Source organism: Manis pentadactyla, chromosome 1 (assembly GCF_030020395.1).
Source record: "Manis pentadactyla isolate mManPen7 chromosome 1, mManPen7.hap1, whole genome shotgun sequence".
Classification (NCBI taxonomy): Eukaryota; Metazoa; Chordata; class Mammalia; order Pholidota; family Manidae; genus Manis; species Manis pentadactyla.
The window spans coordinates 43,161,415-43,177,461 of record NC_080019.1 but is presented as its reverse complement, the minus strand read 5'-3'; the positions used below and the strand labels follow the sequence as shown (position 1 = coordinate 43,177,461).

Sequence of the window (16,047 nt, the reverse complement as noted above, 5' to 3'; positions counted from 1 at the left end):
ACTATTTGCACATGACATGATATTGTACATTAAAAACCCTAAAGACTCCACTCGAAAACTACTAGAACTAATATCGGAATTCAGCAAAGTTGCAGGATACAAAATTAACACACAGAAATCTGTAGCTTTCCTATACACTAACAATGAACTAATAGAAAGAGAAATCAGGAAAACAACTCCATTCATAATAGCATCAAAAAGAATAAAATGTCTAGGAATAAACCTAACCAAGGAAGTGAAAGACCTATACCCTGAAAACTACAAGACACTCTTAAGAGAAATTAAAGAGGTCACTAACAAATGGAAACTCATCCCATGCTCCTGGCTAGGAAGAATTAATATCGTCAAAATGGCTATCCTGCCCAAAGCAATATACAGATTCGATGCAATCCCTATCAAATTACCAACAGCATTCGTCAATGAACTGGAACAAGTAGCTCAAAAGTTCATATGGAAACACCAAAGACCCCGATCCCCAACTTCAAGCTCTACTAAAAAGTCACAGTAATCAAGACAATTTGGTACTGGCACAAGAACAGACCCACAGACCAGTGGAACAGAATAGAGACTCCAGACATTAACCCAAACATATATGGCCAATTAATATACGATAAAGGAGCCACTTATCTTAGTATGTTTTGTTCAGTTTATGTTTGAAAATTACAGAAGTGAAATGAAAATTACTCTTGTTTTTACTAATTTAAAAGAAATAAGATACCTTCTTGGTCCTTTCTCAGCAATCCCATATCACAGATGCAACTACTGCTAACACCATTGTGCATTAACCACATAGACTACTGCCTACACTGTATACAGATGTATCACTTTCAGAACTACGGATTCATATGCATAGTCTTCCTTTATAAAATACTCCAACAATGGAAGCAACCTAAGTGTCCATCAGTAGATGAATGGATAAAGAAGATGTGGGACATATACACAATGGAGTATTACGCAGCCATAAGAAAAAAACAGATCCTACCATTCTCAACAACATGGATGGAGCTAGAGGGTATTATGCTCAGTGAAATGGGCCAGGCAGAGAAAGACAAGTACCAAATGATTTCACTTATATGTGGAGCATAAGAACAAAGGAAAACTGAAGGAACAAAACAGCAGCAGAATCACAGAACCCAGGAATGGACTAATAGTTACCAAGGGGAAAGGGACTGTGGAGGATGGGTGGGAAGGGAGGGATAAGGGTGGGAAAAAGAAAGAGGGCATTACGATTAGCATGTATAGTGCGTGGGGGGCACAGGAAAGACTGTGCAACACAGGGAAGACAAGTAGTGATTTTACAGCACCTTACTACGCAGATGGACAGTGACTGTGAAGGGGTATGTGGGGGGGACTTGGTGAAGGGGGGAACCTAGTAAACATAATGTTCTTTCTGTAATTGTAGATTAATGATACCAAAAAATAAAAAAAGATCGGGAACAAGACAAGGATGCCCACTCTCCCCACTTCTATTCAACATAGTACTGGAGGTCCTCACCACCGTAATCAGACAACACAAAGAAATGAAAGGCATCCAGTTTGCAAGGAACAAGTTAAACTGTTATTGTTTGCAGATGACATGATATTGTACATAAAAACCCCTAAGAATCCACTCCAAAACTACTAGATCTAATATCTGAATTCAGCAACGATTCAGGATACAAAATTAATATGTAGAAATCTGTGGCAATCTTATATACTAACAATGAACTAGCAGAAAGGGAAATCAAGAAAACAATTCCATTCACGGTTGCATCGAAAAAAAAAAAAATACCTAGGAATAAACCTAACCAAGGAAATGAAAGACCTATACCCCGAAAACTACAAGACACTCAAAACAGAAATTAAAGATACCAATAAATGGAAACATGTCCCATGCCCATGGGAAGAATTAATATTTTCAAAATGGCCATCCTGCCTAAAGGAATCTATAGATTCATTGCAATTCCTATCAAAATACCAACAGCATTCTTCAATGAACTAGAGTAAATCATTCTAAAATTCATATGGAACCACAGAAGACCCCGAATAGCCAAAGCAATCCTGAGAAGGAAGAATAAAGCAGGGGAATTACACTCCCTGACTTCAAGCTCTACTTGAAGTAAGCTTGAAGACAGTAATCAAGACAATTTGGTACTGGCACAAGACCCATGAACCAACAGATGAGACTAGAGAGTCCTGATATAAACCCAACCATACATGGTCAATTAATATACAATAAAGGAGCCATGGACATACAATGGGGAAATGACAGCCTCTTCAACAACTGGTGTTGGCAAAACTGGACAGCTACATTCAAGAGAATGAAATTGGATTATTGTTTAACCCCATACACAAAAGTAAACTCGAAATGGATCAAAGATCTGAATGTAAGTCATGAAACCATAAAAATCTTAGAAAAAAACATAGGCAAAAATCTATTGGACATAAACATGAGCAACTTCTTCATGAACACATCTCCACAGGCAAGGGAAACAAAAGCAAAAATGAACACATCAGACTACATCAAACTAAAAAGTTTCTATGTGGCACAGGACACCATGAACAGAACAAAAAGGTATCCTACAGTATGGGGAATATATTTGTAAATGACATATCCGACAAGGGGTTAACATCCAAAATATATGAAGACCTTATATGCCTCAACACCCAAAAAGCAAATAACCCGATTAAAAAATGGGCAGAGGATTTTTTTTTTCCAGAAATGCCAAGTATAGAGTGGACCTAGATGGAGGGAAAACCCCTTCAATTGTTACTGACCAATCAATCATCTTTACTCAGAGCTGCTTTCATCTCACCCCCTCCCCCAGAGGATAAAGCTGGCAATAGTAGCATTCAAACAAGCCAGGACAGTTTATTGGGGAAAGATTCGGCTCTGTTGTACACTCTGAGCAAAATAAACAAATGACTAGACTCTACTGTGTACACTATTTACAACGGGCAGGATGATCTGTTGACTAAGTGGGATCTCTGAAACCCACTCTTTCAAAGCAATGGGAAAGGTCCAGAGGCCAGGCCGGTCAGGTGATAAAGGGAAACAAAGGTTCTACTTTATTCTGAGCTCAGGAACAGGCCGCACTTCTTGGAGATATGGAACGGCAGCATCTGAGTCAACAAGGTTCCATTTATGGCCACCAGCAGCTGCAGCTTGCCCAGGCAGTCCTGCAGTGCTGCCTCCGGGTGCCCGCCCAGGTGCAAGTCCACCAGGCACAGAAGCTGCAGCTTATGGTCAGCTAGCGCCAGGCAACAGATGGTCAGGAGGGAGGGAGTGTAGTTGGTGAAGGCATAGTCTGCCAGGCTTAGCTCCACCACCCCACGTGCCAGGGCTTGCACCTCCAGGGTTTTGGAGACTTCTGCCTGTCCAACATCCACGCACTTGTGCATGAAATGCTCCAGGAAGCTGATGGTTGGCACGCCCAGGCTGAAGTGCAGTTTGTGTAGCATGATATACTCAAGGTTACAGAGTTGCTGCCAAGAGAAGGCGCTGCAGCACAGAGCCAGCATCTGCTTCACGCGTGGCGGGTGCACCTCCACCTGTAACACAGTGGCCCCCATCTCCAGCCACACTGCATCCAGGGCCCAAGGTCCACCAAAGTCTCAAACCCGGTAGAAAAACCAGGACTCTTCTCCCCGCATCCCTTCCTTCCAGAGAGACAGCTGGGGCTTCTTCTCTCCATTACTTCCATTTTAATCACCTGGGAGTGTACTTCTAGCATAGTTTCTCTAATCACTGCCCCTCTAAAAGAGGGTTTAAGAAATTCTGAGTATTTTTTTCCCTCGCAGACTACAATAACATTAAAGTGTGCACTGGAGAGCCAGGCGGAAAGAGAGTGGCGAGGAGATGGGCTGCCCGACCGCCTGCCACAACCTTGCGTGGAGGTACCTGTTTGCAAGCGATGAGCAAGAACATGACCCCAAGCAGCTGGAAGCAGTCTGCAGCCACAGGCGTGGTTAAAAGGAAGTGGTCCAGAGTGTTCACTGTCAGGCACAGAGACTCGAAGGAGAGGCCAAACTGGCAGTGCACAGGGATCAGCCAACTGAGCCGCTACCTGCCAGGAGGGAGGAGGGAGGCAGGCCGACTGAGCCTCGGGTGGAGAGGGGATTGCGGAAGGGACAGACCTCCAGGGAGCTTTCCTGGAGGGAGGCAAGGAAAAGAAGGAAAAGCTCAATGCACTAGAAATTAGGAAACACGTGGCAGCACTGCTGCGGAAAGAACACTGGCTGGGCTAAGAGCCAGAACACTTGGGTTCGTGCCTGGCCCTGTGCAGAGTGTGCATACCCGTTACCTTGTGTAATCCTCTCAGCACTTCAACTGAGGCGGAGTCCCCCTTTTTTTAGGTGAAGAAACAAGCTCAGAATTGTTAAATAACTTGCCTGGGTTGGTAGGAGTTGGACTGGAACCCAGAAACTGTCTTAAAGAAGAAATTCAGATGGCCAACAGGCACATGAAAAGATGCTCCACATCACTAATCATCAGGGAAATGCAAATTAAAACCACAATGAGATATCACCTCACACCTGTAACGATGGCCAGCTACGAAAAGACTAAGAATAACAAACGCTGGTGAAGATGCGGAGAAAGGGGAACCCTCCCACACTGCTGGTGGGGATGTAAGCTAGTGCAAGCATTGTGGAAAGCAGTATAGAGGTTCCTCAAAAAACTAAAAATAGAAATACCATTTGACCTGGGAATCTCACTCCTTGGAATTTACCCAAAAATACAACTTTGCAGATTCAAAAAGACATATGCACCCCTTTGTTTATCGCAGCACTATTTACAATAGCCAAGATATGGAAGCAACCTAAGTGTCCATCAGTAGATGAATGAATAAAGAAGAGGTGTTACATATACACAATGGAATACTATTCAGCTATAAGAAAGAAACAAATCCTACCATTTCCAACAATATGGATGGAGCTGGAGGACATTATGCTCAGTGAAATAAGCCAGGCGGAGAAAAATAAGTGCCAAATGATTTCCCTCGTTTGCCGAGTAAAACAACAAAGGAAGAAAATAGCAGCAGACTCACAAACTCCAAGAAGGGACTAATGGTTACCAAAGGGGAAGGGTGTGGGAGGGTGGGTAGAGAGGGAGGGAGAAGTGGATTGAGGGGTATAATGTTTAGTACACATGGTGTGGCATGTGTAGCACAGAGGAGGCAAACAGTGAATCTTTGGCATCTTACTACACTGACGGACAGTGGCTGCATTGGGGTATGGGTGGGGACTTGATAATATTAGTAAATGTAGTAATGACATTGTTTTTTCATCTGAAAACTTCATAAGAGTGTATATCAATAATACCTTAATAAAAGATAAAAAAAAAAAAAAAAAAACCACCTGAGAACAAAACCATTATTATCCCAGAGGGCTTTATGGCTGAATTTTATCAAACATTTAAGAGGAGCTAATACACATTCTTCTTGAAGTATTCCAAAAAGCAGAATAAAATACTTCCAAACTTATTCTGTAAGGCCAGCATCACTCTAATAACCAAAACCCAAAAAAGAAACCACAAGAAAGGAAAACTACAGACCAATATCCCTGATGAACACAGATGCAAAAATAATCAACAAAATATTAGTAAACTGAATTCAAAAATACATCAAAAAGATCATCCATCATGACCAAGTGGGATTTATTCCATGGATGCACAGATGGTTCAATATTCAAAGATCCATCAATACCATACACTATATCAACAAACAGAAAAAAAAATCACTTGATCATCTCAATAGATGCTGAAAAATCATTTGACAAAATTTAATATCCATTCATGATAAAAACTCTCAACAAAATTGGTAGAGAGGGTCTGGACCTCAACTTAATAAAGGCCATATATGACAAACCCACAGCCGACATCATATTTAACAGCAAAAAGCTGAAAGCTTTTCCTCTATGATAGGGAACAAGCCAAGGATGTCCACTCTCACCACTTTTATTCAACATAGTTCTGGAGGTCCTAGCCATAGAAATCAGACAACACAAAGAGATAAAAGGCATTTAGATTGGTAAAGAAGAAGTTCAACTGTTTGCAGATGACTTGATATTGTACACAGAAAACCCTAAGGAATCCATGAAAAAACTACTAGCATAACTGAATTCAACAAAGCTGCAAAATACAAAATTAATGCCCAAAAATCTGTTGCATTCCTATATAGTAAGAAAGAAAGAGCAGAAAGAGAAATCAGGAAAACAACTCCATTTAAAATTGCATCAAAAAGAATAAAATACCTGGGAATAAACCTAACCAAGGAGGCTTAAGCCCTATACTCTGAAAACTACAAGACACTCACAAATTAAAGAAGACACCAATAAATGGAAATACATCCCATGCTCATGGATAGGAAGAATTAAGAATGTGAAAATGGGAGGGGAAAAAAGATGGCAGCATGAGAACTGAGGCAGAAATCTCCTCACAAAAAAACATATTTTTGCAGCAAATACTCAAATACAACTATTCCTAAAAGAGTGACCAGAAGTAAGATTGCACCAGCCAGTCTACATGTGGGAAAAAAGAACAGAAAATCTACATCTCGGAAAAGAGAAAGTAACATAGCCATGACCCAGCAGGACCTGAACACACCCCCCACCCCAGCTTACCAGCGGGAGGAAGAGAAACAAGGGCAGGGAGGGAGTAGAAGCCCAGGACTGCTAAATACCCAGCCCTAGAAAGCTACTCCAGGAGCACAAACCCATACTGCATGGTGCTCTGGAGATCAGAGTTTATTGGGGAAAAGGTTTCTACAACTGGCTGCTCTGGGACAAAAGAAGGGCAGGCACTTTGAAAGACTTCCCAACAGTGAGAGGGCAGCTAAAGAGGCAAGGATTACACAGAGCTTGCTGCTCAAGAGAAGGAACAGGTGGACCCTATCATCCCAGCACACTCAGATGAGCAGGTTGGGAACTTGCAGGAGCTTCAAGCGCTCCATTCCTCTGGCTAGCAACGCAGCTCTGAGGCCCCCCAAGGCGATAAGCAGTGTGCTGTTCCTTCCTCACAGCCAGCACCTGCATGCAAACCTGCTGCCCCCCACCATCGTGCCAGGCCAGCCAGAGGGCAGCCCTGCCTACAGCAACTACACAGCTTAACACAGAGGCTGCCCCTGTGAGCAGTTCACTGATCCTAACAGCGGATGCAGCCACTGCAGCCTGGAAGCAGGAAAGGGCTCGGTCCTCCCAGCAGACACTGGCATGGCTCGCCTGTGACCCCTGCAATCACTCCAGACCAGACAAGAGGGCAGCCGCGCCTACAGCAACTACACAGGCTTAATGCAGAGGCTGCTCTCTGCATGTGGCTCTCTAGCCCTGACAGTGGAGGCAGGCAATGTGGCCAGGAGGCAGGAAAGAGCTCTCTCTTTAGGGTAGCCACTGGCACAACTAGCCTGCGACCACTACCATTGCTCCAGGTCCTTAGCAGCTCCGAAGAGCAGAGTTTCTGGGCACTAGAGGGTGCCGCCTACACAAACCTAATATTTCTAATTATCCAGTAGGATTATGAAAGGGCAGAAGAACCTTGTTCAATCCAAAATCCCACAAACACCAGAAAGAGGACTCAATATAACTGAAATCACCAATCTTCCTGAAATAGAATTCAAAACAATAGTCATAAGCATGCTAATGGAGCTACAGAAAAATATTCAAGAGCTAATTAAGGGACAAATTCAGGATGGAGATACACACTTTGAAAAATACAGTAGCTGAAATGAAACATACAATGGAGGAGTTTAAAATCAGATTAGATGAGGTAAAGGAGACGGCAAATGCAATAGATATTACAGAACAGGAATACAGAGAAGCTGAGGCAGAGAGAGAAAAAAGGATCTTTAGGAATGAAAGAATATTAAAAGAACTGTGTGACCAATCCAAACAGAACAATATTCGCATTATAGGTGTACCAGAAGAAGAGAGAAAAAAGGGATAGAAAGTGTCTTTGAAGAAATAATTACTGAAAATTTCCCCAATCTGGGGAAGGACACAGTCTCTCAGGCTATGGAAGTGCACATATCTCCCAACACAAGGGACTCAAGGATAACAACACCAAGACATACAGTGATTAAAATGGCAAAGATCAAGGACAAGGACAGAGCATTAAAAGCAGCCAGAGGGAGAAAAAAGATCACCTACAAAGGAAAACCCATTAGGCTACCATCAGACTTCTCAGCAGAAACCTTGTACACCAGAAGGGAGTTTCATGATATATTCAAAGCAATGAAACAGAAAGGCCTCAAACTAAGAATACTCTACCCAGCAAGATTATCATTTAAATTTGAAGGAGGTATTCGGCAATTTCCAGAGAAGCAAAAGTTGAAGGTATTTACCCCCCACAAATGATCTCTACAGTGTATTTTAAAGGGACTGCTCTGGATGGAAGTGGTCTTAAGGCTAAATAGCTGTCACCACAGAAAATAAAACCACAGTACAGAAAGTAGACCAATTATTTATTAACCAAATACAAAACTAAATCAGTGACCATTAAAATCAGTCAATGGATACAAAAAAGTATAGAATATTGACAACTAACATATAAAGAGTGGAGGAGGAAGAAAAAGAACCAAGAAAAAAAAAACCTTCAGATTGTGTTCATAATAGCACAAAAACCAATTTAAGTTAGACTGTTAGTTAGTAAAGAAGCTGCCCTTGAACCCTTGGTAACCACGAATCCAAAGCCTGCAATGACAATAAGTACATATCTTTCAATAATCACCCTAAATGTAAATGGACTCAATGCACCAATCAAAAGACATAGAGTCACTAAATGGATAAGAAAGCAAGACCCATCTATATGCTGCCTAAGAGACTCATTTCAAACCCAAAGACACACACAAAATAGAACTGAAGGAGGGATGGATTAAGATATTTCAGGCAAACAACAGGGACAAAAAAGCGGAGTTGCAGTACTTGCATGAAACAAAATAGACTTCAAAACGAAGAAAGTAACAAGAAACAAAGAAGGATATTACATAATGATAAATGGGTCAGTCCAACAAGAGGCTATAACCTTTATAAACATCAATGCACCCAACATAGAGGCTCCCAAATGTGTGCAACAAATACTAACAAAATTAAAGGGGGAAAGAGAATGCAATGCATTCATTTTAGGAGACTTCAACACACTACTCACTCCAAAGGACAGATCAACCAGACAGAAAATAAGTAAGGGGACAGAGGCACTGAACAGCACATTAGAAGAGATGGACCTAACAGACATTATAGAACACTCCACCCAAAAGCAACAGGATACACATTCTTCTCAAGTGCATATAGAACATTTTCAAGAATAGATCACATACTATGCCACAAAAAGAGCCTCAGTAAATTGAAAAAGATGGAAATTGTACCAACCAGCTTCTCAGACCACAAAGGCATGAAACTAGAAATTGTGCAAAGAAAACAATATGGACCACAAACGCATGGAGGCTTAACAACATACCCCTAAATAATCAATGGATCAGTGAACAAATTAAAATAGACTTCAAGCAATGGGGACAAATGAAAACAACAGCTCAACACCCCAACATCTGTGGCACTTAGTGAAGGCAGTTCTAAGAGGAAAGTATACAGCAATTCAGCCCTATCTCAAGAAAGAACAATCCTAAAGAACAGTCTAAATTCACAACTGATGACACAAGAAAAAGAACAAATGAGGCCCAAAGTCAATAGAAGGAGGGACATAATAGAGACCAGAGAATAAAATTGAGAAGAATAAAACAATAGAGAGAATTAATAAAACTAAGAGCTGGTTGTTTGAGAAAATACACAAAGGAGATAAATCCCTAACCACACTTATCAAGAAAAAAAAAGAGTCTACACATATAAACAGAATCAGAAATGACAAAGGAAAAATCACTATGGACACCACCGAAATACAAAGAATTATTAGAGAAGACTATGAAAAATTATATTCTAACAAATTGGATAACCTAGAAGAAAAGGACAACTTTCTAGAAAAATACTATTTTCTAAGACTGACCCAGGAAGAAACAGAAAATCTGAACAGACCAATTACCAGCAATGAAATTGAATCAGTAATCAAAAACCTACCCAAGAACAAAACCCCCAGACCAGATAGCTTCACCACTGTTAATATCAGACATTTAGATAAGACATAATGCCCATCCTTCTTAAAGTTTTCCTAAAGGTAGAAAAGGAGGGAATACTTCCAAACTCATCTATGGAGCAGGCATCACTCTACAAAACCAGAAAAAAACACCACAAAGAAAATTACAGACCAGTATTCCTGATGAACATAGATGCAAAAATACTCAATAAAACATAAGCAAACCAAATTTAAAAATACATCAAAAAGATAAAACATCATGATCAAGTGCGATTTATTCCAGGGATGTAAGGATGGTACAATACTGGAAAATCCATCAAAACCATCCACTACATCAACAAAAAGGACAAAAATCACATGATCATCTCCATAGATGCTGACAAAGAATTCCACAAAATTCAACATCCAATCATGTTGATAAAATCTCTCAACAAAATGAGTATAGAGAGTAAGTAATTCAACAGGCCATATGAGACAAACCCACAGCCAACATCACATTTAACAGCAAAAAGCTGAAAGCTTTTCCTATAAGATCAGGAACAAGGATACCCACTCTGCCCACTTTTATTTAACATAGTACTTGAGGTCCTAGCCACGGCAATCAGACAACATAAATCAATAAAAGGCATCAGTTGGCAAGGAACAAGTTAAACTGTCACTGTTTGCAGATACTGAAAACCCTAAAGAATCCATCCCAAAACAACTAGAATATCTGAATTCAGCAAAGTAGCAGGATACAAAATTAATACACAGAAATCTGTTACATTCCTATACATTACCATGAACTAGCTGAAACAGAAATCACGAAAACAATTACATTCGCAATCACATCAAAAAGAATAAAATACCTAGGAATAAACCTAACCAAGGAGGTGAAAGACCTAAACCCTTCTAACAAGACACTCTTGAGAGAACTTACACTCCAATAAATGGAAATCCATCCCATGCTCATGGGTAGGAAGAATTAATATTGTGAAAATGACCATATTGCCTAAAGTAATCTACAGATTCAATGCAATCCCTATCAAAATACAAACAGCATTCTTCAATGAACTAGAACAAATAGTTCTAAAATTCATATGGAAGCACAAAATACCCGGAATAGCCAAAGCAATTCTTAGAAGGAAGAATAAAGCAGGGGGATTACACTCCACAACTTCAAACTCTACTACAAAGGCACAGTAATCAAGACAATTTGGTACTGGCACGAGAACAGACGCATAGATCAATGGAATACAACAGATAGTCCAGATATAAACCCACACATATATGACCAATTAATATATGATAAAGAAGCCATGGATATACAATGGAGAAATGACAGTCTCTTCAACAAATGGTGTTGGCAAAACTGGACAGCTATATTTAAGAGAAAGAAACTGGATTACTGTCTAACTCCATACACAAAAATAAAGTTGAAATGGATCAAAGACCTGAATGTAAGTCATGAAACAAAACTCTTAGAAGAAAACATACTCAAAACTCTCTTGAATAAACATGAGCAACTTTTTCATGACCATATCTCCTCAGGCAAGGGAAACAAGCAAAAAAAGAACAAATGGGACTACATCAAATTAAAAGCTTCCGTACAGCAAATGACACCATCAGTAGAACAAAAAGGCATCCTACAGTATGGGAGAATATATTCGTAAACAAAATACCCCATAAGGGTTTGCAACAACATGGATGGAGCTAGAGGGTGTTATGCTCAGTGAAATAAGCCAAGCAGGGGAAGACAAGTACCACATGATTTCACTCATCTGTGGAACAAAAGAATAAAGCAAAAACTGAAGGAACAAAACAGCAGAAGACTCACAGAACCCAAGAATGGACTAACAGTTGCCAAAGCGAAACAGACTGGGAAGGGAGAAGGGGAATAAGGGGCATTACAATTACCACACATAACGTAGTGGGAGGGGTGCAGGGGAAGGCAGTATAGCACAGAGAAGACAAGTAGTGACTCTATAGCATCTTATTATGCTGATAGACAGTGACTGTAATTGGGTATGTGGTGGGGACTTGATAATGGGGGGAATCTAGTAACCACAATGTTGGTCATGTGATTGTATATTAATCACACATTTTTAAATTTTTTTGAAAATTTAAAAATCAGTAAAAATTGGTAAAAAAAAGATTGTGTATCAATGATACCTTAGTAAAAAAAAATTAACCTGGTAATCAAAGATATTAAATACTGTCAATTCTTATCTCTGACTTGGATTCATTCTTTCATTAATTTAGTAAATAGCTATGGAGCACATGCTTTGTCCCAGGCACAAGGTCACAACAAATTAATAAAGTAGACAAAAGCACTGCCTTGAGGCACCCATGGACAGTCAAATAAATTAAAGATGTGGTATGTTAGTGACAAGTGTGTTGTGGTGTAACAAAACAAGGAAGGAGGATAAGAGATGTAAGATCAGGGAAGGAAAAGTATAAGCTCAAGATACCAATCTTGTAGAGGATACCATGAGACACCTGAGGGAGCTCCTTGAGATTGTTCCTGATGTAGAATCCTGAGGGGTGCAAAATAAGATGAGTGATGCTTACTATGTTTATGCAATTTTACTCTCAAGTAAACTGTCCCACGTAAAGAGTACTTATGCACTAATACTTCTGCGATACCAGGAGCCCCAGAAAACTTACTGTTGGAACAGTTAATATTTTTGATGTTTTTGTCAGCTTCCCTTCTAAGCACCTACTGAGGTCTATCTTCAAAACATTCCCATCTTTTTGGCATTACTCTTCTAAATAAAACTTGTCTGCCTTTCCTCAGCACTAACATGTAAAAGCAGCCTCATTCAACAGTTCTTGAATACACACACAGATATGCACATGGATGTAACTGTGTGTACCAGATGTAAGTTCGCTGAAACTCCTTAACTAAATTGGGCCTAAAATCACTCCCTAACACTTCCCTGTAAAATAATCAATCTCATGTTAATGAGTTTTCACTTTTGAACCACAGACAGTCTGAAACAGGATGGTGTTCTTCCCCCGCTACTACTTTTACCTTAGAAAGAAACCATTCTCTGCTTTCTTAGACCTATGCAAGTCAGAGGACAGTAGAGAAGGCAGTCGTTTTAGGTTAGAGCTGTACCTTAGGGTTAAAAAACTGTGTGTCATTTACTACTCTTTCCTTGGGAAAGCACAATCACCCTACTAAAGAAGATTCTGCTATTTTTCTGCACAAACGTCACTTGTTGAGCATCTACAATTTCTTGCAATGGGTGCTATAGAAAACAAACTGCAAATGACATGTCTTCTTTTAATTATACTTGCAAAATATGTCTTAGTGGTGTCACAAAGCTAGCACCGATTTTTTATGGTGTCATTAATATACAGTCACATGAGCAACATTGTGATTACTAGATTCCCCCCATTAGCAAGTCCCCACCACATACCCCATTACAGTCACTGTCCATCAGCATACTAAGATGCCATAGAGTCACTAGCTAGCACGAATTTTAACCAATATATTAAACAAATTGCATTCCACCGGATGGTGTACTTTTCAAAAGCAATAGTATGAATGTACCTCATCCCCCTTAGTTATACACATTAAAATGGTTGAACGGTAAATTTTCGTGTATCATACGGTTAACGTTCTGCATTATTTCGTCACAATACTGCTTACCACAAACAAAAAGCTTATTAAACAAAGCTTGTAAAAGCAACAGCGTGATCCCATTTCGCAAACAACGTACACAGAAACAGTATGTGAGTTTGCATAATTACCCAAAAATTTCAAATGTCAGGGAGCATCCAAACGAAAACGTTTGCGGACTGCGGTTACTTTCACTTTTCTTCCACACACCCACGTCGTCTAATTGTGTGTAGTAAGTACGCTTTGTCTGCCTAATTGGCAGAAGTGATGAAGCGCGCAAACCATTACGCCAAATTCCTTCCCCCGGCGGCTAAGCGCCTCCGGATACGGCCCCGAGCGCCGGGCCGGGGTTTCCAGCCACACTACCCGCCGCCGGCGCACCCTCCGGGCCGGGCCTCAGCCGCCGCCCCCGGCAGCCCCCAGCGCCCCCGCCTGCCCGCACCGCCCGCACCGCCGCCGCTGGAGCCCCAGCGCCTCGCCGGCCACTCACCTACTCCCGAGGCCGCCCGCACTCAGTCCTCGGGCCACACGGGCAGACCCGCGCCCCGCGCCCACCTCGGCGCAGGCCGGGATCGCGCACGCGCGCCGGCGTCCGGCACTGGCGGTCTCTCTAGGAAAGTGGGAGGGCCAAAGTCTCGGCTCCTCCGCAGCCCGAGTGCTTTGCTGGCCCGCGTCTGACCCGCCGGCCTCCTGTGCTCCGCTGCCTGTTGCCCCTTCGGGCCCCAGAGCTCTGTCGGCTCTGACCTGGTTTTCCACATTCCTCCCAATGTGTGCACAGGGCTGCCTTCCCTCAAGGAAGAACAGAACCCAAAGCCAGGGTCGAAATAGGGAACCAGCAAGATCTAGCGGACCGGTGCTGCCTGGGAGGAGCTTTAATAGCTTCATTATCATTAATCATTATTACTAAGGGGATCATTCATTATTCCCTTGGGATCCTTCAATGCGGGGAATCAGATCCGAAGGCGGGGGCCAGTTTCCAGGATGACCTTTTCCCCGACCCAACCCTCCCCCACCCAAACTAGGATACTTGATCATTCCTAGCCACAGGCATACACGACTTTACCATCCTACAGCCCCCAGTGTTCCCTCCTAGGGGCGAGTTCTAACTAGCTCACCTGGTGCTTGAACAATGGCGTTATTTGTCAATATGGGAAATCCCGAAGGAGCAGGTTTGGAGGTGGAGAGGCCCCTTTACTGGGAGTCGAAGCAACACCAAGAGGCTGCCCAGCCCAGGTAGAAGCAAATGTCTTCTGTTAACAGCGCCAGAGAACCTGGAGAGTGGGGCCAACGCCACAAAGACCTGCTGCTGCCGCTTGAGCAAGGTGCAGAGAAGCCTCTGTGCCAAGGGGCCAGGTGGCTGTCCTGGTTGCCCTCTGGTGTGGTTTCTAGGGGCAGACCAGCCCATTGCCAGTTGACCGTCCATTAGGCAGGGTGTCCATCTGTGTCTTGAGGCTCTGCTACACTTACCTGAACGGCCCAGGCTGCTTTTCAGTGCCTCAGTCACCAAGGATGTAAACAGAGAATGGATCATGGCTCCACAGAGATGGTAATAAGGCACAGGGAAACAGCACATGCAAACAGACTGTGGGTAAAATGGCAATATTTCCACAATCTCGTGCCTGGCCTTAGTGCATCCCCATATCAATAGGTGGTCCCAAGGGGTGGAGAGAAGTGGGCCATCTCCATATCAAAAGATAATTACAAGGGTAAGGGAGAGCATATCTAGACCAGAGAAGTTGGGTGGGGCCCCTTCTCCAGCAGCCAGATCATCATAGACACTGGAGAGCAGAACTTGACGACTGCTTGTAAGTAATAAACCACTTTATTTCTCCCTTGGCTGATTTCGGTTTCAAAGGTAATTTACCCCAGGATTTTCCCTGGGAGTTACATCTGGTGGCAGTGGCAGGACCTCTGAACCTGTCTACATGGGTGCTACCCTTGGGCAGGCTTCCTCTACAGATGGTGGGGAGATGCCCACAACCCCCCCCTTGTTGATGGTGGCGAGGCCCCAGTGGCAGCAGGGGTAGAGGGTGCAACTTCACTTGGGAGCCCCCTATCTGTGGGGCTTTCGATTCGGGAGCCCCTAGTGGGGAATTGGTCTAGGGTAAACACCTCCTACATGGGTGGGCCTTTCCCCAGAATTGGGGAAGGGTGGAGACACCAGAAACTGTGGAATTAACCCTCTGTGAGATAGAAGACTGCTTAGAGGCACTGAGTGGCCATTTAGCAGGTGGGATTGTGGGGTGGTTGTTTCTCAAGATAGTGGAAATCGTTATCGAGGACAGAGAGAGGGTTATCAAAGAGAGAGAGAGAGACTTCAGGAGTAGAGAGACACACTTCAGCATTGCTTGGAGGAGCTGGGTGGTGACCTATGGGATGCCCTTAA

General features: G+C 42.4%; 2 protein-coding genes across 2 annotated transcripts in view; both read right to left on the bottom strand.

The window, feature by feature from the left end:
• The window catches only part of ZNF445 (zinc finger protein 445), a 60,263-nt gene extending 46,015 nt beyond the window's left edge, over nucleotides 1–14,248 (bottom strand). The window contains exon 1 of the mRNA XM_057497251.1: nucleotides 14,152–14,248. The gene's annotated coding sequence lies outside the window, so the exon portion shown is untranslated. The remainder of the gene's footprint in view (nucleotides 1–14,151) is intronic.
• Nucleotides 1,436–5,620, bottom strand: LOC118918412 (cyclin-O-like). Its single transcript, XM_057497276.1, has one exon. It carries the CDS (start codon nucleotides 3,550–3,552, stop codon nucleotides 3,049–3,051), a length of 504 nt encoding a protein of 167 aa, XP_057353259.1. The 5' UTR covers nucleotides 3,553–5,620; the 3' UTR covers nucleotides 1,436–3,048.
• Nucleotides 14,249–16,047: the final 1,799 nt, after the last annotated feature.